This window comes from Salvelinus alpinus, chromosome 14, assembly GCF_045679555.1.
Source record: "Salvelinus alpinus chromosome 14, SLU_Salpinus.1, whole genome shotgun sequence".
Taxonomy (NCBI): Eukaryota; Metazoa; Chordata; class Actinopteri; order Salmoniformes; family Salmonidae; genus Salvelinus; species Salvelinus alpinus.
Window position 1 is genome coordinate 8,571,997 of NC_092099.1, and position 27,501 is coordinate 8,599,497.

Consider the following 27,501-nt stretch of genomic DNA (forward strand, 5'->3'; position numbering starts at 1 on the left):
GTGGTATAAAGAAATAGGAGTAAAAGCTTTTCACCAATGCTGCTTTGCACATGTTGTGTTCATGTTGTACTCATGTTATACTCATATTGCCTTACCTCCTTACTTCATTTGCACACACTGTATACTGATTTTTCTATTGTGTTATTGACTGTGCGTTTGTTTATCCCATGTGTAACTCTGTGTTTTGTCGCACTGCTTTGCTTTATCTTGGCCAGGTCGCAGTTGTAAATGAGAACTTGTTCTCAACTGGTTCTCAACTTGTTCTCAACCTGGTTAAATAAAGGTGAAATAATAAAAAATGAATAACAAATGTTGTGCTTATGTCGTGGTGTTCTAGCTCTATCCAGATGAGGGTCATTTCCTGTCCCAGCGGAGTCGGCAGCACCTCTTCGCGTCGCTCACCAACTTCTACAGGGAGTGTCTCAGGGAAGAGATCCTACCACTGCCCGATGATGATGAGGAGGAGGAAGAAGAGTAGGAGTATGATGTGTTGGGAACCTTCGGCAGGACTTTGGCAGGACTTCCTCTCTGTAAACATTTGCTGAAGCCTGCACTAAAGGCTGGTGGCTTTTGGACCAAGTGTTAAGACAGAGGTGGACAGTGAGAGTTGCTGATGCTTCTAGTGTGTCTGTGTGTGTGTGTGTGTGTGTGTGTGTGTGTGCGTGTGTACATTAGATCGTTTGTGTTAGTTTGCGAAAGAGAGTTTGATAGTGTTTGTGCGTGTGTCTGCGTATGTACGTTTGTGTGTGCATGTGTTTTCATTCAGAGAACTTCCAAGGACACCTGTCAAAGACAATGGAGACTGGCATTGTCGAGACTACAAGCTGGATCTCTCACTAATCCAAAATGCCACTTCAATCACTTTCGGCAAAGCACATAGCAGACTGCCTCCATCACCGATGGCGGCCATTAGCTTTGCAACATCCACACTTGCAAGTGCATGGTTCTTTTCCCCTTGCAGCGTCACTAGTTTTGTTAGTCTTTGTTGTAGTAGTCATTGGGAAGAGACAAACACAGATGAAGTACCCTTTTCAATTCCTCCCCCTCAATATTATTTGGTCTTGTTGCACAAGGAAATGCTCCACTGCTCTTCAGAGGCATACTGTAGGCAATGCAAGTTCACCATCACTGTGACGTTGTCCACAAATAAGTGTAATTCCTGCTGAATGCTCTCTCATCGTCAACCCCCCACTGAAAAGAACAGTCCTGAAAAGAACAGGGCACACTTAAACAATGGTCTTATGTAGACATGTCCAATGCCTTATGATGTGCTACATAAGACCGTAAGACCACGTACTGGCATTCATAGCCATTCATTATTAGCAGCTTCATACCAGCCTGTGTCAGCTCAGTCCTTTGAGACGCAATATGACATAGTGCAGTCTCATAGACAGTTAATATCAGTTATAAGGTCAGGTCATAAACCAGTTATAACTCCAGTGAGTAGAGAGTGGTCACAAAGGCCATAAAGTGACATTGTGTAGGCCTAAGTAAGGGGTTTGCATGTCTACAGCAGTGTGTACATACATATATTTTTTAGATATGTCAGATCTCGTGGATAGGTTAGTCTATGGGAATGGAATGATTTGACCTGTATGTCTTGTACATTTTCCAGTTGATTTTGGTTTTGGTTTATTTTTCTTCCAAGGGTAGATTTTGTAATGCTTGTTCTTGTTAATTTAGCTGTTTCTAACGGGAGGGGGGATGTGGGTGTTGGGTTATTGTGATTGTCCTCTAGTGATGATTATGAATAAAAAAGCACAGAAAAACAAATATATTACCATTAGGTATTTTGCACAAATGACATCCAACCACAGTGTCTTCAGTATTGATTGAGAAATGAACGAATGATCCAGTCAATGGTATATAATCGGTTTGTTGACCTTGGACTCACCTTTGTGCCTAGACTGATTGAGTTGGTCATGGTCTGAAGACAAATTCAATAAGGGCCTTGGGGCAGTTGGCCTACAGATATCTAACATTGGATAGGTCTCAATCCACCACATCCGCCGATGTTGCACTTCCGTCATCTACAGTACGTTGCTTTCTCCTGGGTAGATACATGATAATTACAAGTATATCCTCTGTAACTACATTGTTCTTACATTACACTTCATTCAGTAAAGCCTTTGAGCCAGGACATAACATAGAAATAAACACATTGAAAATAACCTGTAGTTAATGACAGGGTGTGCCTTTGTTACAATTGTTGTTTCCAGGTCCCAGCCTATTTATCGATCCTGGTATTACATGTGGCTTCAATGGTAGTGGCATATTTTGGTTTGACTTTCAAATGTATAATTACAAAACATTAGTTACATAGTGGAACAAGATAATGTGCAGTAACATCAGTAGTTACACATGTGGAATAACCTTCAGCAAGGGAATATGTAATAACACATTCCTTGTTCCAATTGTGTAATAACTGATTCCACAAACAACCCTATTAACATGTAATTACTTAGTAAAACCTATGTAACTACTATGTTAAGCTATTACTGTGTTAGTTACATAGTAATAAGGGCCACATAATGTAAAGCGTTACCCAGTAATATTGAAGCTTTTTTCTTGTTTTTCAAGCGAGGGTTTTTTAAGGGAGTACGCGAGGCACAGATGTTCGTTTTGCCTAGCCGAGTTCTGCTAGGAGCAAACCGAGCCTAGTATGCGGGCGCCTTTAGTTGGATCTACGCCAGGAGTGAGCATCTCTGGTCCTAGAGGGCTACAGACTGTGTGTGTGTGTGTGTGTGTGTGTGTGTGTGTGTGTGTGTGTGTGTGTGTGTGTGTGTGTGTGTGTGTGTGTGTGTGTGTGTGTGTGTGTGTGTGTGTGTGTGTGTGTGTGTGTGTGTGTGTGTGTGTGTGTGTGTGAAGAGAGAGAAATATGGAGAGATATATTCCATAAACCAGGGCTGGTAGAAAACATGTGGCAAGGCAGCATTTGCCACAGCACTTTTCAATCAGGTGTGGCATTGCCACACCACTTTTGATTTAATCGAATAAAATATATGGACACAAAGCGTTAAAAAGAGGGTCAAAGTGCTGTTCTTTAGACCGATTTGCCTCATGATTTGTCATCTCGCACACAATTTCTGTGTCCTTCACATCGGGGTGCTGCTACAGGCAGTTTGCATGTCTTGACTAATCAGATTAACAGAAATCGCAGGTCGCGTGGGCCGGGCACAGCGCAAAAAGCTCAAGGCACACTCTCCACTTTCCTCCGGTATTTGTATAGCAAGCGTGATAACACAACACAACACTCCCGACAGACACATGCAAAAACTCTTACATACTGTAAATGTAGCAGCCTATACACCTAAACATTACAGTAGCTATCTGGCAGCAGTACTTCACCTGCACCTGTCGACGACACAAGTTGTTCTGCTTCCACGAGCACATCCAATGCTAGCATCAGTAATTCTACATTTGTTCTTAGCCCAGCTAGCATGGACACTGACAGTTGTGAATCTGATGCAGCCGAAGAGCTACTGCCCCCTTACCCGGGAAAGCACAGAACAACAGACAGGGACGTTGGACCATCGAAGAGGCGCAAATATGACGAGAACTACATTGATTTGGGCTTCACTTATATTGGGAGTAGTACCTTTCCTCAGCCACAGTGTGTTATATGTGCAAAAGTACTATCTCACAACTCAATGAAACCTTCACTCTTGCACAGTCATTTAGAAACAAAACATGCCAATTTGAAAAATAAGCCACAGGAGTTTTTGGAGCGACAATTAAGACGACTTTCGAGTAGTAAGACATGTATAAAAGTAACAGATACCAATAATAAGAGTGTTTTATATGGTGAGCTACCGAGTGGCTAGGACAGGCAAGCTCCATACTATTGTGGAGGACTTAATTCTTCCTGCCGCCGCAGATATGGCTGGGAAAATGCTGGGGGAAAAGGCCCAAAAAACTGTACAGACAATTCCTTCATCAAACAACACTGTTTCACAACACATCAGTGACATGGCAGGAGATGTTTGAAACAATTACTTCTTCGTACACAAGCCAGTGAATTCTATGCGTTACAGCTGGATGAGTCAACAGACATGGCGGGCCTGGCACAGCTCCTGGTATACGTCCGTTACGGTATACGTCCGTTACGTTTAGCACTAACTTCAGTTAGTGCTAAATACGGCTGCTAGAATCCTGACTAGAACCAAGAAATTTGATCATATTACTCCAGTGCTAGCTTCCCTACACTGGCTTCCTGTTAAGGCAAGGGCTGATTTCAAGGTTTTACTGTTAACCTATAAAGCGTTACATGGGCTTGCTCCTACCTATCTTTCCGAGTTGGTCCTGCCGTACATACCAATACGTACGCTACGGTCACAAGACGCAGGCCTCCTAATTGTCCCTAGAATTTCTAAGCAAACAGCGGGAGGCAGGGCTTTCTCCTATAGATCTCCATTTTTATGGAACAGTCTGCCTACCCATGTGAGAGACGCAGACTCGGTCTCAACCTTTAAGTCTTTACTGAAGACTTATCTCTTCAGTAGGTCATATGATTGAGTGTAGTCTGGCCCAGGAGTGTGAAGGTGAACGGAAAGGCTCTGGAGCAACGAACCGCCCTTGCTGTCTCTGCCAGGCCGGTTCCCCTCTCTCCACTGAGATTCTCTGCCTCTAACCCTGTTACAGGGGCTGAGTCACTGGCTTGCTGGTGCTCTTTCATGCCGTCCCTAGGAGGGGTGCGTCACTTGAGTGGGTTGAGTTACTGACGTGATCTTCCTGTCTGGGTTGGCGCCCCCCCTTGGTTTGTGCTGTGGTGGAGACCTTTGTGGGCTATACTCGGCCTTGTCTCAGGATTGTAAGTTGGTGGTTGAGGATTTCCCTCTAGTGGTGCGGGGGCTGTGCTTTGGCAAAGTGGGTGGGGTTATATCCTTCCTATTTGGCCCTGTCCGGGGGTTTCTTCGGATGGGGCCACAGTGTCTCCTGACCGCTCCTGTCTCAGCCTCCAGTATTTATGCTGCAGTAGTTTGTGTCGGGGGGCTAGGGTCAGTTGGTTACCTGGAGTACTTCTCCTGTCTTATCCAGTGTCCTGTGTGAATTTAAGTATGCTCTCTCTAATTCTCTCGTTCTCTCTTTCTCTCTGAGAACCTGAGCCCTAGGACCATACGTCAGGACTACCGGGCATGATGACACCTTGCTGTCCCCAGTCCGCCTGGCCTTGCTGCTATTCCAGTTTCAACTGTTCTGCCTGCGGTTACGGAACCCCTACCTGTCCCAGACCTGCTGTTTTCAACTCTTAATGATCGGCTATGAAAAGCCAACTGAGATTTATTCCTGATTATTATTTGACCATGCTTGTCATTTATGAACATTTTGAAAATCTTGGCTCTCTCTAATTTTCTCCTTCTCTCTTTCTTTCTCTCGGAGGACCTGAGCCCTAGGACCATACGTCGGGACTACCGGCCGTGGTGACTCCTTGCTGTCCCCAGTCCGCCTGGCCTTGCTGCTATTCCAGTTTCAACTGTTCTGCCTGCGGTTATGGAACCCCTACCTGTCCCAGACCTGCTGTTTTCAACTCTTAATGATCGGCTATGAAAAGCCAACTGAGATTTATTCCTGATTATTATTTGACCATGCTTGTCATTTATGGAAATTTTGAAAATCTTGGCTCTCTCTAATTTTTTCCTTCTCTCTTTCTTTCTCTCGGAGGACCTGGGCCCTAGGACCATGCGTCGGGACTGCCGCCCGTGGTGACTCCTTGCTGTCCCCAGTCCGCCTGGCCTTGCTGCTATTCCAGTTTCAGCTGTTCTGCCTGCGGTTATGGAACCGCCACCTGTCCCAGACCTGTTGTTTTTCAACTCTTGATGATCGGCTATGAAAAGCCAACTGAAAATTATTCATGATTATTATTTGACCATGCTTGTCACTTATGAACATTTTTGAACATCTTGGCATAGTTCTGTTATAATCTCCACCCGGCACAGCCAGAAGAGGACTGGCCACCCCTCATAGCCTGGTTCCTCTCTAGGTTTCTTCCTAGGTTTTGGCCTTTCTAGGGAGTTTTTCCTAGCCACCGTGCTTCTACACCTGCATTACTAGCTGTTTGGGGTTTTAGGCTGGGTGTCTGTACAGCACTTCGAGATATTAGCTGATGTACGAAGGGCTATATAAAATAAAATTGATTGAAAATTGATTGATTGGTCAAGTAAGGAAGACATCCTCTTCTGGAAACCACTCGAAACCAGGACAACAGGAGATCATTTTTTAAAGTACTGGATAGCTTTGTGACATAAAATGGACTTTGGTGTTCAAAATGTGTTGGTATCTCTGATGGCGCAAAAACCATGACAGGGAGACAGTGGGGCGGTAATGCGCGTGCAAGCAGTTGCTCCCGACGCCACTTGGGACCACTACAGCATCCACCGAGAGAATCTTGCTGCCAAAGGAATGCCTGACAGCTTGAAAGACGTTTTGGACACTACAGTGAAAATGGTTAACTTTGTTAAAGCAAGGCCACTGAACTCTCATGTATGTTCTGCACTATGCAATGATATGGGCAGCGACCATGTAACGCTTTTACAACATACAGAAGTGCACTGGTTATCAAGGGGCAAAGTATTAACACGTTTTTTGAATTGAGAGACGAGCTTAAAGTTTTCTTTACTGACCATAATTTTCACTCGTCGCTTGCATGATGACGGGTTTCTCACACGACTGGCCTATTTGGGTGATGTTTTTTCTCGCCTGAATGATCTGAATCTATGATTACAGGGACTCTCCGCAACTATATTAAATGTGGGGGACAAAATTGAGGCTATGATTAAGAAGTTGGAGCTCTTCTCTGTGCATTAAGGACAACACACAGGTCTTTCCAGCATTATATGATTTGTTGTGTGCAAATGAACTCAAGCTTACGGGCAACTCAAATGTGATACAGCGAAGCATCCGAGTGAGTTGGGTACGCAATTACGCAGGTACTTTCCCGAAACGGATGACACAAACAACTGGATTCGTTATCCCTTCCATGCCCTGCCTCCAGTCCACTTACCGATATCTGAACAAGAGAGCCTCATCGATATTGCAACAAGCTGTTCTGTAAAAATTGAATTTAATCAGAAGCCACTGCCAGATTTCTGGATTGGAATGCGCTCAGAGTATCCTGCCTTGGCAAATCGTGCTGTTATTGTATAGTGTGTGTGGCAGACTTACAATGATGGAGAAAAAAACATTTGAGAGTGCGCTGACCCTAGTGCTAGAGGGGGTACGCGGGTTGAACGTTTGAAGGGGTACGGGACTATAAAAAGTTTGGGAACCACTGATATACATGATCAACAATTAGTAAATCTGCACCATAATAAGATTAGAATTGTACACAATTCATTCAGGGATATACATGTTGACCAAAAGTTGTGTGTTTTGTATAGGATTCATACATTTAGGCCGGGATTTAGGGCTGGATTCAATCCGTATCACTGAAGTATCGAGGAAGAGTCACGTTATAGTTCGATTGAAAATTAAAGGCAATGTGCCCGCATTCGCCGAGACTGCATTTACGGTAAACGCTACGTGTCGGCTCAATCGGAAATTACCTTAACATTTTACTGCGGCTCTTCGCGTTACGGATTGAGTCCAGCCCTAACGTTTACAATGAATGTGATTTCTGCAAACGATGCGGAAATAGCCTTTAACAGGCACATTTTTGGCTCTATAGTGTACTGCCCTATAAGTCCTGGCCCTACTGTCCACCCTGAACCTTTATTTACATTATTTTGAAAGCCATATATCTTTTCAATTCTTCCCATACTCTTCAACCAAAATATATTCGTAACTTCTACTATATAAGAGACATGGGGGTCAAGCAAGTGGTACTGCTAAGTAACTAAAGAAATTGACATTTGATAGGATCTTTATGTGTACTTCAATATAGCATGGACCTTCGTGGACTGAAGGACTGAGGTCAGGTGGAGTGGAGTGTCAGTATCTGACTTGAGTGTCTGACGACTAATGAAAGGGTTGCCAGATGACAACACAAAGGCTAGATTAGGATTGCAAAATGTGTAACTTTCCCCAAATTTCCAGGATTTCCATTTTGGATTCTCTGCTCTTTCCCTCCTGATTCTAGGAACCTTCCAACCGGGTTATCGAAAACCTGGGTTTTTTGGGAAACCTGGGTTTTTTGGGAAAGTAACAGGAATTTTTGCAAACCTGTGTGTGATCACAGACAAATATCCAGAGGCAAAAGTCACAGACAGGAATCTAAAGAATTATCTTATTGCTTCCCCATTTTAATTGCTTCCTGGATGTACCTGTTCTACCATTGTGCTGTCATACAGGTCATGCTCATCTAGTTGTAGGCCTACCCCAGACTTTGTGCGTCCTATAGGTTATCAACTGGTGAAGAGTGATCAGAATTAATCATTGTCATACTGTATATAAATCATATTCATCAATTAATTTATGTTACAATGAGTTCAATCATGCTATACGATTAACCATTCTAAACATTATTCTGTTTTCATAACACTTAAAATGGAAATTGGAAATTACATGCATGGATATCAAGTTAGGATTCCACTCTACAATGCCGTCATTATTAATGATCTGTAATTCTTTTCTAATTTGGAAATATGATTGAGTTTGCTAGTGCAATTTCAATTTCTTTGTTTCGTAGTGATGACTGGAATGAGGTAAAGGCCCCTGTACTATGAAATGAAAGGAGGTATATACAATAGAGGCTCAGTTGGTAAAGTAGCAACGGTCATCAAAATTGTGAAAAGGTTTTAAAAACAATTCTAATAAATGCAACAGTTGGACAATGGATTATTTTTTTCAGTTATTGACTGAATTATAGCTCATGCAATTGTTTACTGGCACGGATAAATAATGGAGTTCGTTTTTTCTTAGAACGCACTTATATATACACTAACTGTACAAAACATTATGCAAAACTTCCTAATATTGAGTTGCACCCTCTTTTGCCCTCAGAACAGCCTCAATTCGTCGGGGCAAGGACTACAAAGTGTCGAAAGCGCTCCACAGGGATGCTTGCCCATGTCAACTCCAATGCTTCCCACAGTTGTGTCAAGTTGGCTGGATGTTCTTTGGTGGTGGACCATTCTTAATACACACGGGACACTGTTGAGCATGAAAAACCCAGCAGCGTTGCAATTCTTGACACACTCAAACCAGGGCGCCTGGCACCTACTACGATACTCCGTTCAAAAGGCACTTACATCTTTTGTCTTCCCCATCCACCATCTGAATGGTACACATACGCAATCCATGTCTCAAGGTTTAAAAATCCTTCTTTAATCTGTCTCCTCTCCATCTACACTGATTAAGTGGATGTAATAGGTGACATCAATAAGGTATCATAGCTTTCACCTGGATTCACCTAGTCAGTCTGTTATGGAAAGAGAAGGTGTTTTGTATACTCAGTGTACATTCCCTAATGCTATCAGGTATTTGTTTTATATTTTGTGTTCAAATGAAGAAAATTGTATATGGCTCATTTACATAAATGCACTGGGTGTATTTGCATATATGAAGACATTAACATAAAGGGGTGGGCAAAAACTTCTTCTGTCTAGGCCTAACTGCACTCACCTCAACTATCTAGACTGACTCATTACTTACTGTTGTTGTGTGTCAATAGCAGGAAAACCCTCAAATTAAAAATCAACAAGCTTGGCTTTAGATTACACATACTTATCTATACATACTCTACATTGCTTGCGAGATCAGACAATCAGACACTATAATGCAAGTTCATTTTTGGAAGTTGCTTTCATTTCAGCACTTCTAATACACTATATACTGTATGCAAAAGTATGTGGAAACCACTTCAAATGAGTGGATTTGGCTATTTCAGCCACACCCATTGCTGACAAGTGTACAAAATCGAGCACACAGCCATGCCATCTCCATAGACAAGCGTTGGCAGTAGAATGGTCTTCCTGAAGAGCCGAAGAGCTCAGTGACTTTCAAAGTGGCACCATCATAGGATCATAGTCAGTTCGTGAAACTTCTGCCGTGCTAGAGCTTCCCCGGTCAACGGTAAGTGATGTTATTGTGAAGTGGAAACGTCTAGGTGCAACAACGGCTCAGCTGCGAAGTGGTAGGCCACACAAGCTCACAGAACGCTCACTACCAAGTTCGAAACTGCCTCTGGTAACAACACCAGCACAAGAACTGTTTGTCTGGAGCATCATGAAATGGGTTTCAATGGTCGAGCAGCCCCACACAAGCTTAAGATCACCATGCGCAATGCCAAGCGTTGGCAGGAGTGGTGTAAAGTTTGCCGCCATTGCACTCTGAGCAGTGGAAACGCGTTCTCTGGAGTGATGAATCACGCTTCACCATCTGACAGTCTGACGGACTGGGTTTGGCAGATGCCAGGAGAACGCTACCTGCCCCAATGCATAGTGCCAACTGTAAAGCTTGGTGGAGGAGGAATAATGTTCCTGGGCTGTTTTTCATGGTTCGGGCTAGGCCCTTTAGTTCCAGTGAAGGGAAATTTTAATGTTACAGCATATAATGACATTTTAGACAATTCGGTGCTTCCAACTTTGTGGCAACAGTTTGTGGGGAGGCCCTTTCCTGTTTCAGCATGACAATGCCCCCGTGCACAAAGCGAGGTCCACACAGAAATGGTTTGCTGAGATTGTTGTGGAAGAACTTGACTGGCCTGAACAAAGCTCTGACCTCAACTCCATCGAACACCTTTGGGATGAATTGGAATACCGACTACATGCCAGGCCTAATTTCCCAACATCAGTGCCCAACCTCACTAATCCTCTTGTGGCTGATTGGAAGCAAGTCCCTGCAGCAAATATTCCAACATCTAGTGGAATGCCTTCCCAGAATAGTGGAGGCTGTTTTAGCAGCAAAGGGGGGAACCAACTGCACATTAATGCCCATGATTTTGGAATGAGATGTTTGACGACAGGTGTCCACATACATTTGTGTAGTGTACCATGTAGTGTATGATAACATTTCAACTGTAGCAAATTATAACTTTTTTCAATTCCACAAGAAAACAAAGACAATGTATCCCATTAAGCCCATTTCAGCCATAACCAGGGTGTGTTTGACAGAACCTTCCATGGTCATAACGTTAACGGGAAAAAACGACAGGCACAAGCAAGAGAATGAAAGAAAGTGTTCCAGAAGGAAGTGAAAAGTGGATTTTTTCACCACTCAAAAACAGGAAATGAATGGCTGAAAAAGACAGATCCTCAGGTTGGAGGGGCATGCATGTTGCAAGGTAAAGCATGGCGCTTTGAACCTCAGGTTTGTGGGTTCGATTCCTACTGGGGCCACCCATACCAAAATGTATGCATGATCTACTGTAAATTGCTTTGGATAAAGCGCCTGCTAAATGGCATATATTATGAAAGCTGAATAGGTATCTAGGTCGAAAATTCACAGTAGATCACAGCAGTCTGAAAATAACTATATTCTTCTTCTTCAAAAAAAAAAAATATATATACATATCTTTCTTTCACACTCTTAAACAGTAAAGACAACATATCTCCCATACAAAGAGCTAATCCAAATCTAATCTCTTATAATTTCGATATTTTTATTTTGGGGATTTGTGTGTATTGTTCGGTATTACTGCACTGTTGGAGCGAGAAGCATAAGCATTTCGCTGCACCTGCGCTAACATCAGCAAAATATGTGTACGCGACCAATACAATTGTATTTGTTCTCGTTTCACCATGGTACTGAAACGCTAGCATGCTACAGTATGCTTTTGATATTTGGAGCACACTGGTAGACCTTAATAACACCCTAAGTGTTCCTAGATACACTGTTGTTTGATCATAGCATTAAGAAAAATTACACATCACTGTACAGGAAAAATACATCTTCAATCTCATCTCGGTCTATCATCACCTGTCACGATCGTCTTGAGGTGAAAGAGTGGACCAAGGCGCAGCGTGATAATTATACATCTTCTTTTATTTTAACAAAGACGTAACACGAACGAAATACTTACAAACTAAACAAAACAACCGTGAAGCTACAAAACGAAAGTGCACACACACGCTACTAACGTATTGACATAGACAATTACCCACAACCTGTCAAATGCCTATGGCTGCCTTAAATATGGCTCCCAATCAGAGACAATGAAAGACAGCTGTCTCTGATTGAGAACCACTCAGGCAACCATAGACATACCTAGACACCTACACTGAACACAACCCCATAAACTCTACCAAAACCCCCTAATACAATACAACCACCCGGGCGCGAACCAGGGACCCTCTGCACACATCAACAACAGTCACCCACGAAGCATCATCACCCATCGCTCCACAATAACTGCGGCCCTTGCAGAGCAAGGGGAACCACTACTTCAAGGTCTCAAAGCGAGTGACGTCACCGTTTGAAAGGCTATTAGCGCGCACCACCGCTAACTAGCTAGCCATTTCACATCGGTTACATTCACCCCCCTTTCGACCTCCTCCTTTTCCGCAGCAACCAGTGATCCGGGTCAACAGCATCAATGTAACAGTTTAACTTTAGTCCGTCCCCTCGCCCCGACCCGGGCGCGAACCAGGGACCCTCTGCACACATCAACAACAGTCACCCACGAAGCATCGTTACCCATCGCTCCACAAAAGCCACGGCTCTTGCAGAGCAAGGGGAACCACTACTTCAAGGTCTCAAAGCGAGTGACGTCACCGTTTGAAAGGCTATTAGCGCGCACCACCGCTAACTAGCTAGCCATTTCACATCGGTTACACTAGTCGTCCTCAGACGTAGGAGGAGCTTAAGGGATTTCCTCTAGGAAGCATTCCCTGAAGAAGGTCATGACAGAGTTCAGCATGTACTGTCGACTCTTCACAGAGTCAATGTTGTGGCCTTCGTCTGGGAAGATCTAGGGAATAGAGAAATAAATAATTGTTCATTATGGTTATATTGAATTCTATAGCAGAGCAGCTTTATCTGGGTGTTAGGTGACGCGATAAACAATGGACACGATGCGAGAATATACATTTAAAAATGCAGTAAACTTCAATAATGTGGTCATCAAAATACATAAATCCTTTGAAAACATGTGGCAGTTATGATATTTATGTGATATGAGCCCAAATGTAAAGCAAATTTGTGGGATAGCTCTTTTTGTGAAACCTGCAAAATCGGTGCGTTTATATCGGTTTATATCGTTTATATAGGTATTCCTTATTAACCTACCAGAGTAAGATCGATGTGAGATTGTATTGCCAAGAAGTATGGGAAAGTCCTGAGAGTGTTTCACGATCATCTGACATCTCTTGAATAAAATATTAGGTAAAACTTTATTCCTTCGCTTCCGTCATTCGGATGTTTTCAGAGACACACAAAAAAAAAATAACAGGTTACAAAGTAGAGCTTTGTAGCTATGTTTTGATGTATAGGTTGTCAGGGATTGGTCCAAATTCACATTTCACCACCCCCATTTCCATGACGAGTGCTAGCTTGATAGCTGTGTGCGAGTTCCTGATGCCGTTCACTGAGGCAACGAGCCTGGCAAGAGGCAGCCCTGCGCGGGGTTGGCTGTATTGTGCACCAGCTGCAAATTTCATGATTGATGTTTTTATTCTTTCAAGTATATACTAATAGAATTCAGTGGCTAAAACCCTACAATAGATTTTTTTTAAACAGCTAAATACCAGTGAATTGAAAATGTGTCCCATCTATCTTTCTGTGCAGCTGGCTAGCGAGAGGCTCACACCTTCTCTACTGTGCCTAGGCAAATTATTTGCTGCAGTTTATCCTCCCATCACCAGAGTAACTCATCAACACCAAAAATAACATTACAATGTAACTCAACTCAAGTGTAAACCTACTTTAGAAGTAAGCTATGTTATTAGATTAGTAGCCCTCTATGTTACAGTTCAGATTTAGTGAGAAGTGTGCATCTGTGTTAGGCTGTGTGTGTCTGTGTTAGGCTGGGTGTGTCTGTGTTAGCTATGTGTGATGTGGTGGGGGTACTGAGAAGTGTGTCTGTGTTAGGTTGTGTGTGTCTGTGTTAGGCTGGGTGTGTCTGTGCTAGGCTGGGTGTGTCCGTGCTAGGCTGGGTGTGTCGGTGCTAGGCTGGGTGGGTGTGTTAGGCTGTGTGTGTGTGTGTTACCTATATGTGATGTGATGGGGTACTGAGAAGTGTGTCTGTTAGGCTGTGTGTGTGTGTGTGTTAGCTATGTGTGATGTGGTGGGGGTACTGAGAAGTGTGTCTGTGTTAGGCTGTGTGTGTTGGTGGGGGTGTGTGTGAGTGTGTGTATTAAGTATCACATTTTCATAATGGTGTATTCTAATTTCATAAATTGTTTCAAACTCTCTGTTTTGCATAAAGCATGAAGATTTTCATTTTTTTTCATAATATAGCATTTTAATGTAACCATTTTGTATTTTATTTGAATCGTCTCTGTGTTCTACATCAACCCTGAAAATGTCAAAACAATATGACCACCCTAACTCGAGATATTGGCCAAAACGTGTTGAATTGACTAGGGATTAACATTGACCTGTCCGCGACCCTTTTGACCTTTTCCGATTTTATTTATTTATTTATTTTACCTTTATTTAACCAGGTAGGCAAATTGAGAACAAGTTCTCATTTACAATTGCGACCTGGCCAAGATAAAGCAAAGCAGTTCGACACATACAACAACACATAGTTACACATGGAGTAAAACAAACATACAGTCAATAATACAGTGAAAAATAAGTCTATATACAATGTGAGCAAGTGAGGTGAGATAAGGGAGGTGAAGGCAAATAAAATATATAAAATATATATATAAATAAATAAAAATGTAAAAAAAGGCCATGGTGGCGAAGTAAATACAATATAGCAAGTAAAAAAAAACACTGGAATGGTTGGTTTGCAGTGGAAGAAGGTGCAAAGTAGAGATAGAAATAAAGGGGTGCAAAGGAGCAAAATAAATAAATACAGTAGGTAAAGAGGTAGTTGTTTGGGCTAAATTATAGATGGGCTATGTACAGGTGCAGTAATCTATGAGCTGCTCTGACAGCTGGTGCTTAAAGCTAGTGAGGGAGATAAGTGTTTCCAGTTTCAGAGATTTTTGTAGTTCGTTCCAGTCATTGGCAGCAGAGAACTGGAAGGAGAGGCGGCCAAAGGAAGAATTGGTTTTGGGGGTGACCAGAGAGATATACCTGCTGGAGCGCGTGCTACAGGTAGGTGCTGCTATGGTGACCAGCGAGCTGAGATAAGGGGGGACTTTACCTAGCAGGGTTTTGTAGATGACCTGGAGCCAGTGGGTTTGGCGACGAGTATGAAGCGAGGGCCAGCCAACGAGAGTGTACAGGTCGCAGTGGTGGGTAGTATATGGGGCTTTGGTGACAAAACGGATGGCACTGTGATAGACTGCATCCAATTATTGAGTAGGGTTTTGGAGGCTATTTTGTAAATGACATCACCGAAGTCGAGGATTGGTAGGATGGTCAGTTTTACAAGGGTATGTTTGTCAGCATGAGTGAAGGATGCTTTGTTGCGGAATAGGAAGCCAATTCTAGATTTAACTTTGGATTGGAGATGTTTGATGTGAGTCTGGAAGGAGAGTTTACAGTCTAACCAGACACCTAGGTATTTGTAGTTGTCCACATATTCTAAGTCAGAGCCGTCCAGAGTAGTGATGTTGGACAGGCGGGCAGGTGCAGGCAGCGATCGGTTGAAGAGCATGCATTTAGTTTTACTTGTATTTAAGAGCAATTGGAGGCCACGGAAGGAGAGTTGTATGGCATTGAAGCTCGCCTGGAGCGTTGTTAACACAGTGTCAAAAGAAGGGCCAGAAGTATACAGAATAGTGTCGTCTGCGTAGAGGTGGATCAGAGACTCACCAGCAGCAAGAGCGACATCATTGATGTATACAGAGAAGAGAGTCGGTCCAAGAATTGAACCCTGTGGCACCCCCATAGAGACTGCCAGAGGTCCGGACAACAGACCCTCCGATTTGACACACTGAACTCGATCAGAGAAGTAGTTGGTGAACCAGGCGAGGCAATCATTAGAGAAACCAAGGCTGTCGAGTCTGCCGATGAGGATGTGGTGATTGACAGAGTCAAAAGCCTTGGCCAGGTCAATGAATATGGCTGCACAGTATTGTTTCCTATCGATGGCGGTTAAGATATCGTTTATTACCTTGAGCGTGGCTGAGGTGCACCCATGACCAGCTCTGAAACCAGATTGCATAGCGGAGAAGGTATGGTGTGATTCGAAATGGTCGGTAATCTGTTTGTTGACTTGGCTTTCGAAGACCTTAGAAAGGCAGGGTAGGATAGATATAGGTCTGTAGCTGTTTGGGTCAAGAGTGCCCCCCCTTTGAAGAGGGGGATAACCGCAGCTGCTTTCCAATCTTTGGGAATCTCAGACGACACGAAAGAGAGGTTGAAAAGGCTGGTAATAGGGGTGGCAACAATTTCAGCAGATAGTTTTAGAAAGAAAGGGTCCAGATTATCTAGCCCGGCTGATTTGTAAGGGTCCAGATTTTGCAGCTCTTTCAGAACATCAGCTGACTGTATTTGGGAGAAAGAGAAATGAGGAAGGCGTGGGCGAGTAGCAGAGGGGAGGGCAGTGCTGTTGACCGGGGTAGGGGTAGCCAGGTGGAAAGCATGGCCAGCCGTAGAAAAATGCTTATTGAAATTCTCAATTATAGTGGATTTGTCGGCGGTGACAGTGTTTCCTATCTTCAGTGCAGTTGGAAGCTGGGTGGAGGTGTTCATATTCTCCATGGACTTTACAGTGTCCCAGAACTTTTTTGAGTTTGTGTTGCAGGAAGCAAATTTCTGCTTGAAAAAGCTAGCCTTGGCTTTTCTAACTGCCTGTGTATATTGGTTTCTAGCTTCCCTGAAAAGTTGCATATCACGGGGGCTGTTCGATGCTAATGCAGAACGCCATAGGATGTTTTTCTGTTGGTTAAGGGCAGTCAGGTCAGGAGAGAACCAAGGGCTATATCTGTTCCTGGTTCTAAATTTCTTGAATGAGGCATGCTTATTCAAGATGGTGAGGAAGGCATTTAAAAAAAATATCCAGGCATCCTCTACTGACGGGATGAGATCAATATCCTTCCAGGATACCTCGGCCAGGTCGATTAGAAAGGCCTGCTCGCTGAAGTGTTTCAGGGAGCGTTTGACAGTGATGAGTGGAGGTCGTTTGACCGCTGACCCATTACGGATGCAGGCAATGAGGCAGTGATCGCTGAGATCTTGGTTGAAAACAGCAGAGGTGTATTTGGAGGGCAAGTTGGTTAGGATGATATCTATGAGGGTACCCGTGTTTACGGAATTGGGGTGGTACCTGGTAGGTTCATTGATAATTTGTGTGAGATTGAGGGCATCAAGCTTAGATTGTAGGATGGCTGGGGTGTTAAGCATGTTCCAATTTAGGTCGCCTAGCAGCACGAGCTCTGAAGATAGATGGGGGGCAATCAGTTCACATATGGTGTCCAGAGCACAGCTGGGGGCAGAGGGTGGTCTATAGCAGGCGGCAACGGTGAGAGACTTGTTTTTAGAGAGGTGGATTTTTAAAAGTAGAAGTTCAAATTGTTTGGGAACAGACCTGGATAGTAAAACAGAACTCTGCAGGCAATCTTTGCAGTAGATTGCAACACCGCCCCCTTTGGCCATTCTATCTTGTCTGAAAATCTTGTAGTTAGGGATGAAAATGTCAGAATTTTTGGTGGTCTTCCTAAGCCAGGATTCAGACACGGCTAAAACATCTGGGTTGGCAGAGTGTGCTAAAGCAGTGAACAAAACAAACTTAGGGAGGAGGCTTCTAATGTTAACATGCATGAAACCAAGGCTATTACGGTTACAGAAGTCATCAAAAGAGAGCGCATGGGGAATAGGAGTGGAGCTAGGTACTGCAGGGCCTGGATTCACCTCTACATCACCAGAGGAACAGGGGAGGAGTAGGATAAGGGTACGGCTAAAAGCTATGAGAATTGGTCGTCTAGAACGTCTAGAACAGAGAGTAAAAGGAAGTTTCTGGGGGCGATAAAATAGCTTCAAGGAATAATGTACAGACAAAGGTATGGTAGGATGTGAATACAGTGGAGGTAAACCTAGGTATTGAGTGATGATGAGAGAGATATTGTCTCTAGAAACATCATTGAAACCAGGTGATGTCATCGCATATGTGGGTGGTGGAACTGAAAGATTGGATATGGTATAGTGAGCAGGGCTAGAGGCTCTACAGTGAAATAAGCCAATAAACACTAACCAGAACAGCAATGGACAAGGCATATTTACATTAAGGAGAGGCATGCTTAATCGAGTGATCATAAGGGTCCAGTGAGTAGAGGTTGGTTGGGGTCACGGCGATCCAGACAGCTGGCCGGGTAGCTGGCTATCGGTAGCAAGATAACATAGGATGGAGGTCTATTTTTAGTCACCTCGTGCGTTTCCGTCGGTAGATTAGTGGGATTCCGTGTGGTAGAGGGGATCGATCCAATTGGCAAAATAGGTATAGTGACCCAGGAAAAAAAAATGTCCGATATACTTATTCAGATAGCAGCCGATAAGACAGCTAATGATTAGCAGATGGGTCTTCGGAAACATCGCAACGGAAAAGCCTGTTGAAACCACCTCGGACAATTACGTTGGCAGACCAGTCGTGATGGATCGGCGGGACTCCGTGTCGGCAATAAAGGGTCCAGTCCAATTGGCAAAAGAGGTATTGTAGCCCAAGAATTCGCTGGTAGACCTCTTCGGCTAGCCGGCAGATGGGCCTAGCTCGAGGCTAGCTCAAGGCTAACTGGTGCTTGCTTCGGGACAGAGGTGTTAGCCAGTAGTAGCCACTCGGTTGCAGCTAGCTAGCTGCGATGATCCGGTGTAATTGTCCAGAGCTTGCGTCAGGAATCCGGTGATGTAGTAGAGAAAAAGCAGTCCTATATGCTCTGGGTTGATATCGCGCCTGCAGACTGGCCGGTATTGGCCCGAGCTGAAGCTGGCTGGTGTCCGAGTTAAGGGTGAAGACCGCAGCAGTGGCTAACTGACTACTAGCTAGTAGCTAGTTATCTGGCTAGCTTCTGATTGGGGTTACGGTTCTAAAGTATAAAAAATAGCAGATCCGTACCACATTGGGTGAGGCGGGTTGCAGGAATGTATATTCAGTTCCTAGATGGAAAGTGAAATTAAAATATATACGAAATGTATACGAAAAATACGAGGACTATTTACGCGGGACAAGACGGGACAAGACAAACACACGTCTGACTGCTACGCCATCTTGGAGAAAATGTCGATAACACGACAATACGGTATCTCAGCAATGGTAAGTCCTATCCTCATGAAATAAAGTGTTGTGTTCATGAGAAGCTTCTCATGAACACAAAGTATAACACCAGAACCAACGTTTAATGTTGTCCCCTAACAACAAATAGAAAATACTTCTATTTGACCTCTTCCCATTATCACAGGTAGGCCTTTTTTTAATGTATCAGACAGAGTTTCCTCGAGTCAGGTTTGGCACAACGCAGCAGGTAATCATTTTCAAACTCAAAATAATAAATGATTCAACACGGAGGGAGGAGGCCAGCTTGAATTATAAATGTGTCACTAAGGCCTCCTTTATCAAGGGCACAAAATAACACTTCAATCAATCAATTTTATTTTATATAGCCCTTCGTACATCAGCTAATATCTCGAAGTGCTGTACAGACACCCAGCCTAAAACCCCAAACAGCTAGTAATGCAGGTGTAGAAGCACGGTGGCTAGGAAAAACTCCCTAGAAAGGCCAAAACCTAGGAAGAAACCTAGAGAGGAACCAGGCTATGAGGGGTGGCCAGTCCTCTTCTGGCTGTGCCGGGTGGAGATTATAACAGAACTATGCCAAGATGTTCAAAAATGTTCATAAGTGACAAGCATGGTCAAATAATAATCATGAATAATTTTCAGTTGGCTTTTCATAGCCGATCATCAAGAGTTGAAAAACAACAGGTCTGGGACAGGTGGCGGTTCCATAACCGCAGGCAGAACAGCTGAAACTGGAATAGCAGCAAGGCCAGGCGGACTGGGGACAGCAAGGAGTCACCACGGGCGGCAGTCCCGACGCATGGTCCTAGGGCCCAGGTCCTCCGAGAGAAAGAAAGAGAGAAGGAGAAAATTAGAGAGAGCCAAGATTTTCAAAATGTTCATAAATGACAAGCATGGTCAAATAATAATCAGGAATAAATCTCAGTTGGCTTTTCATAGCCGATCATTAAGAGTTGAAAACAGCAGGTCTGGGACAGGTAGGGGTTCCGTAACCGCAGGCAGAACAGTTGAAACTGGAATAGCAGCAAGGCCAGGCGGACTGGGGACAGCAAGGTGTCATCATGCCCGGTAGTCCTGACGTATGGTCCTAGGGCTCAGGTTCTCAGAGAGAAAGAGAGAACGAGAGAATTAGAGAGAGCATACTTAAATTCACACAGGACACTGGATAAGACAGGAGAAGTACTCCAGGTAACCAACTGACCCTAGCCCCCCGACACATAAACTACTGCAGCATAAATACTGGAGGCTGAGACAGGAGCGGTCAGGAGACACTGTGGCCCCATCCGAAGAAACCCCCGGACAGGGCCAAACAGGAAGGATATAACCCCACCCACTTTGCCAAAGCACAGCCCCCGCACCACTAGAGGGAAATCCTCAACCACCAACTTACAATCCTGAGACAAGGCCGAGTATAGCCCACAAAGGTCTCCACCACAGCACAAACCAAGGGGGGGCGCCAACCCAGACAGGAAGATCACGTCAGTAACTCAACCCACTCAAGTGACGCACCCCTCCTAGGGACGGCATGAAAGAGCACCAGCAAGCCAGTGACTCAGCCCCTGTAACAGGGTTAGAGGCAGAGAATCCCAGTGGAGAGAGGGGAACCGGCCTGGCAGAGACAGCAAGGGCGGTTCGTTGCTCCAGAGCCTTTCCGTTCACCTTCACACTCCTGGGCCAGACTACACTCAATCATATGACCTACTGAAGAGATAAGTCTTCAGTAAAGACTTAAAGGTTGAGACCGAGTCTGCGTCTCTCACATGGGTAGGCAGACTGTTCCATAAAAATGGAGATCTATAGGAGAAATCTATAGGAGAAAGCACTTGGTATAGGAACGGAGAATGTAACTGGTCACCTGCAGAGTGTGGTTCACATTTGATATTGACAGCAGTTTCACCAGCTCCGCGGAATGCTGAACATGAACAGTGGCTGAAAGAGAAATAGTAAGTGAATTTTTGGTGTCCTTGCTCGACAGGCAGTTTCATCCAACATTACTATTGTAGGCAATTTTGCACAATGGAATTGTAACGTGTGCTGCTCAGTTCGATTTTGTTAGTGTCTGACGTTCATACCGTACAAATTTCATAGACAATAGTCTGAAACATCTATCTTTGAATCAGCACTTAAGCCTAACAATCAGTTCTACTGAACACGCTGCTACAGTAAGCCCATTGTTTGTCCTACAAACTGTCTGACAGATTAAACGCTCATTAGATGACTGATTGTCTCCCATCTTCTTTATAAATCTTACAAAGAGCTCCACCTTGAAGTCCAACAATGGCGTGCAACCACTGTCCAGAAAAGCTACTAGAAGAACTAGAACTCACCATCTGCTGTTCCATGGATGATGAGAAACTTCAGATGACTTGTGCCTGTGATGTTAGTCAACAGTCTGGAGAGCTGTTGGAGACACAATGCCAATTTTATATAACTGAGAGAAACTGAAAGCATAAATAACAACTATATTGAACAAAAATAAATGCAACACAAGAATGTAAAAGATTTTACTGAGTTACAGTTCATGTGCATCTGTTGGTCACAGATACCTTAAAAATACAGGTAGGGAAGTGGATCAGAAAACCAGTCAGTATCTGGTGTGACCACCATTTGCCTCATGCGGTGCGACACATCTCCTTCATATAGAGTTGATCAGGCTGTTGATTGAGGCCTGTGGAATGTTGTCCACTCCTCTTCAAGGGCTGTGCGAAGTTGCTGGATATTTGCGGGAATTGGAACAAGCTGTCGTACACGTCGATCCAGAGCATCCCAAACATGCTCAATGGTTGAAATGTTTGCGTATGTAGGCCATGGAAGAACTGGAAAATGTATAGCTTCCAGGAATTGTGTACAGATCCTTGCAACATAGGGCTGTGCATTATCATGCTGAAACATAAGGGGATGGTGGCAGATGAATTGCACGGCAATGGGCATCAGTATCTCGTCATGGTATCTCTGTGCATTCAAATTGCCATCGATAAAATGCAACTGTGTTCCTTATCCGTAGCTTGTGTGACAAAACTGCACATTTTAGAGTGGCCTATTATTGTCCCCAGCACAAGGTGCACATGTGTAATGATCATGCTGTTTAATCCGTTTCTTGATATGTCACACCTGTCAGGTGGATGGATTATCTTGGCAAGGGAGAAATGCTCACTAACAGGGATGTAAACAAGAATTTTGTGCAAATGGAAATATGCATTTTGTACATATGGAACATTTCTGGGATCTTTTATTTCAGCTGATGAAACATGGGACCAACACTTTACATGTTGTGTTTATATTTTTGTTCACTGTTGTATTCTCAAAGATTTCACAGAGAAAATGCATTCAAGCACAGATTGCTGTACTTTAACAAGGGTCTTGCCATGAGAGAAAAATCAATATACAGTATATGAGGCTATTGCACTGTAACAGGTGTTTATTGGATCAGTTGCTATGCCAAGATTAAATTTAGAATTTTCTAAGTGCTTCCACCTTCACCACCTCTCAATATTCTTCATAAAGACCATGGAAAGTCAATCATACTTGGTATTTATGCTCATCCTTGACTGGGAATCCAAAGTATCGCTCAGTGAAGGCCGAACCTTTAGGGGGAAAAAACACAAAACATCACACTTAAATGTGTGAACATCTTAAGTCGTTGAAAAATGACAGGCAGGAAATATGAGATTGATACCGTCAATGAAATATCCAAAATGCAGGTGAAATGAAAAGTGAGAAAAAGATTCCAGTAATTGAATAGACAGAAATCAGGTATATTTTTCCTTATGATTACCTCTGCATTCCCTGTACTATCAAATGAGCTTTATGCCACTGTGTGATGAAGATATTAAAATGTAGCTCTAAAGTAGTAGGAAACACTATTTCCTCCCATATGGAGGACAAAGTGCCTGCCAGATATCTATAGAGTAATAGTGCATGCTGGCCTAACCATTTATATGAATGGTATAGTCAACAACATACATCAGCCTTATTGGATGGGGCCGGACATTCCAAGTCAATGGATGATTGTCACATCTGCCTGCCCTATTTGACAGACCCTGATGTATTAAGTAAATGGCCATCAGCATAACTCCTCAGCCCTATTGAGCAGGACCTGACAATCTGTATTAAATGAATGGCCGCTGAAAGGATTTATCTTAGACTGGTGAATTACCGTTGAGTCTCCAGTCTGTCACAGGAGCAACCGCAACCCCACACTTGAACATGGAGCCAGAGGAGAGGAGAAGAAGAGAGCTCAGGAAGCCCCCATAAGCCTGGGGAAAACAGAAAAACATATTGGACATGCAATGTCGGATGTTGGTAGAAACCTATGTAAGTAGGAATACTAAAGACAACACGATTTGAAAGGTTATAGCAAAATATATATCTTCAAATATAATAAATTACACTTCTTTACCTTTCCATAAACTGCCACCTTGTTTTAAACTACATATGGCAGCTTGGTCAGGTACCTAATAAAATATGAGGGTATAAGTCAAAGATTTCTGAAATGCAATTGAAACAGCTCCCCACAAATCAATTGCTTTCTAAGGGTCTACTAAGTCCCATGTGAAAGCTTTCAGATCATGCTCCAGTACATACTCTACTGCTGTGATCTGATCCTGCACCGCCACAGTTCCCAAACGCTGATGGACTTCATGTAGAACCCTCTGGCCCAGGAACCGACTCCCCCTGCCATCCAGACGAGCCACAATGACGTTATCTGAGCTGACCAGAACTGAGTCCCAGTCCAGAACAAACTGGTCACTCACTGCATGGTCACCAGGTGCACTGTCACTGTGGAACACCATCAACGTTGGTCAAACTGAATTTACCAACAAGCTTTAAAATGAGGGACTTCTCTATGTGTTCAAATGATCCTTGGAATCTCGTATTTCCAAGTTGGTCAAGTTGTAAATACAACATGAGTCTGTTCAAGTGTTTTTGAATGCGTCAACCACTGACACATCAGCTAGCTAACTAAGCTAGCTAATAATGAGTTAGCTAGATTGCTAACATTCACAATATGGTCAAACTAGCTACATTATTCACTACATTATTCACATTGTAAATGGCTTCATTTTATCATCCTGTGGTTGAAAAAGTGAAAGGTCAGTGATGAAACATCTCACATCATAAATTTGGTTAACCAATTCTGGGCAAAGTTTCCAACTTTGGAGCATCTTTTAAGTGGTTATTTCCATGTCGGAATGTCTGATTTCCGAATTTCCAACAGTACTTGAAGACACCATTCATTCCATATCTCAGGTAAAGAAATAAGAGCTTTTAGGAAATCACTATTTGGATAAGCACACTATACTTATTTTCGAAATCCCTGAAGAGATATGAGAAATGACAATAATCTTTATCTTGATCCCTCAATCATCTCAGGAGAAATGCTGATGCGAAACTTTGGTTCTACTATTGCCCTCATACAATATTCACTCTGAAGCTAAGGATTGATAAAGATAAGGGTTTAGGAAATGACATACAGTACACTCCAAGATAAGGATGCAGAATTGGTAAAGGGGAAGGATACGTACAGGATCAGCAGAAGTGGATGTGCAGTGGTCTCTTTAAAATCTATTGGCAAGGTCAGCTCCAGACGGAACGCTGTAAAATAAATTCACAATTCCCTTACACCTCAGCGGTCCATATTATGCAGGCAATATAAATGCACATTGACTATGCTGAGTACCAATCAGCCTGCCAAATGCAGAATCTAAACATATCATGTTTATTTCTACAATGAGAATCTTGAAATCATGATTTGACCAATTACATATCACATACAGTAGCTCAACAAATGACCTAGCAACTGATTACATTGCAGACAGAATTGCATCAAGACATAAGAGGAAAATAGGTTGGAAAAACAGATACAAAAGACAAGCCTAGAAATTGAGGTACAGTCTCCATTCAGAAGCCTTAACAAAATGTAGCACATTGTGTCTAATTGCACACATGGACCGGAGCGACGAAACCATATGATGACCTTTCCCATTTAATTGGATCAGTAGATTGGCAAGCTTCTCATTCCAGAGCTGATTCACAATCACCTCACACAGCTGTGCACCTGTTCTATTAATTGTGTTTATCCCTGGCCATGTCTCACACTCTACAGCTAAAAGCCATACCTGTAGCCCATGTCAACAGCCAACATATGTTACCTGTAACTGTGTCTTTATTCCATGTGAATGAACCACAAGAGGGATAAGGATGATGGTTCATGACGACGATAACAACTATACCTTTGATTACGACGACAGGGGTGATGGGGATGATGGTAATGATGACGACGATGCACAAAGACAGGGGTTAAAGTTATCCGTTGTTGCAACTGATTTCCGTCATATGGATTCTGGAGATGTAATTTTCGCCATGTAATGTTGTTGTTAGTTTACCTATTTACCTAGTTGGCTTGTTGTTTGTTCTATGTGAGAAATATTCCTCTCGAAGCGCATTAAAGTTGCGAGAGCAACTTGTTATGAAGAGGGGGAATCCTAGTTTTACATTGCTTCCATATTTATTTCTCTACTTCAATTGCGCGTCGGGCATCATTTTACGAGTTCAGTTTTACAAAGTCTTAGACCTTGGTTTAGAAACAGCTGCGCAAAAGAGCTCTGAAAGGAGCTATGACATACTTTGTAATAGAAACAAAATAATATTTTTGGGGAGTTAATAATAATAATTTCTATATTCATGTTTATAATAAAATATAATAATTTATCATAAAACCCCATTGGACACAACTTATTGTGCTTATTGTGACTTTTATAGTCACTATGCTGCATCAGTTGGGGTACAGGTAATAACGATTATTGCTAATAGCACATAATATAGACCAGGGATCATCAACTAAATTCAGCCGATTTCTTTCTTGAGCGGATGATCAGAGGGCGGGAACGTAATTACAAATAATTTGTAGAACGCAAATTGACCGCAAGAAGCCCAAACATATGTTTGACTAAAACATAATCATTTCAAACCTTACATTCGTATAAGACCACGTGTCTGTCTATTATGTGTGAGAATACTTGGGAACAGATTTCTTAAATTAAAATCACTTGGAGTGTAACGATCGTCTAATTCCTCCTCCTCGGATGAGGGTCGGACCAAAATGCAGCGGTAAATGTGGACATAATGATATTTATTAAAGTAAAGATGAAACACAAAAACACTTTAACAAACTACCAAAACAAATAAACGATGTAGACAGACCTGCACTTGAGAAATTACAATAAACGAAGAACGCACGAACAGGAACAGACTACATACACGAACGACAAACGAAACAGTCCCGTGTGGTAGACATACAGACACGAGAGACAACCACCCACAAACAAACAGTGTGAACAGCCTACCTTAATATGGTTCTCAATCAGAGGAAACGTAAAACACCTGCCCCCTAATTGAGAACCATATCAGGCAACACGTTGCACCCAACATAGAAACACAAAACATAGAATGCCCACCCCAACTCACGCCCTGACCAACTAAACACATACAAAAACAAGAGAAAACAGGTCAGGAACGTGACATGGAGACGATATCCTGGTGTTTTTACGCCCAACAATGAAAATTCCAGTTGGGGAACCATCATATATACCATGCACAGGATATATGCATGGTCCAATATGTTAACATCATTTTTACCAATATGTTATTGAGCAAACTTCTGGAGGTGGACATATTTTAGATAGTGTCAGCATCATTTTAGTTTCTTACATTTTGGAGTAGAATGTCCCTTTAAAAGGCACCAGAACTGAGCTTCTCACTCCTCCCCGGACCCCATATGCAAGGGGAATGAATTGGTTAAACTCGCAGTTTAATACATGGACAAAATTATCTAAAAGAATGATGGTCATGACCTTCTTACATGAAACGGGAGGTTAACTTGGCCTCAGAAAATTGATCTGAGATCGACTTAAGTTTCAGTCTTTTGCTTTAACCTCTTCCCAAATATGATTATGAAGATGATGGTCAAGATGATAGCATGATCATGATAAAGGGATTGTCATACCGAAGTTGTTGATTTGTAGGGTTCTGATGTCTCTCGGAGGTATATTCCTATATATCAGCGCATCACTTGGTGCTGTGTTCTTCTCCAACATGTAATTATCTATTTACAGTGAAGGAACAATACATAAACAAATAATTGGATTAACCAGACACATCAAAAAACGATCTCTTAAAATTGTCACGAGAAAGTACTATGTTTACATATCTGCATAAACTCCTAATTGCATATAATGTTTTTAATGTATTTGCATTTATATGATGTACTATAATGTTCT

General features: G+C 42.9%; 1 protein-coding gene and 1 pseudogene across 2 annotated transcripts in view; one reads left to right on the plus strand and one right to left on the minus strand.

The window, feature by feature from the left end:
- Positions 1–8,770, plus strand: part of LOC139538348 (inactive dipeptidyl peptidase 10-like) — a 300,215-nt gene extending 291,445 nt beyond the window's left edge. For both annotated transcript variants that reach the window (XM_071340300.1, XM_071340301.1), the window contains exon 26: positions 338–8,770. In XM_071340300.1, the coding sequence (XP_071196401.1) occupies positions 338–478 (141 nt within the window). In that variant the 3' untranslated portion in view covers positions 479–8,770. The remainder of the gene's footprint in view (positions 1–337) is intronic.
- A 3,966-nt stretch (positions 8,771–12,736) lies between these two features.
- The window catches only part of LOC139539207 (inactive dipeptidyl peptidase 10-like), a 197,815-nt pseudogene continuing 183,050 nt past the window's right edge, over positions 12,737–27,501 (minus strand).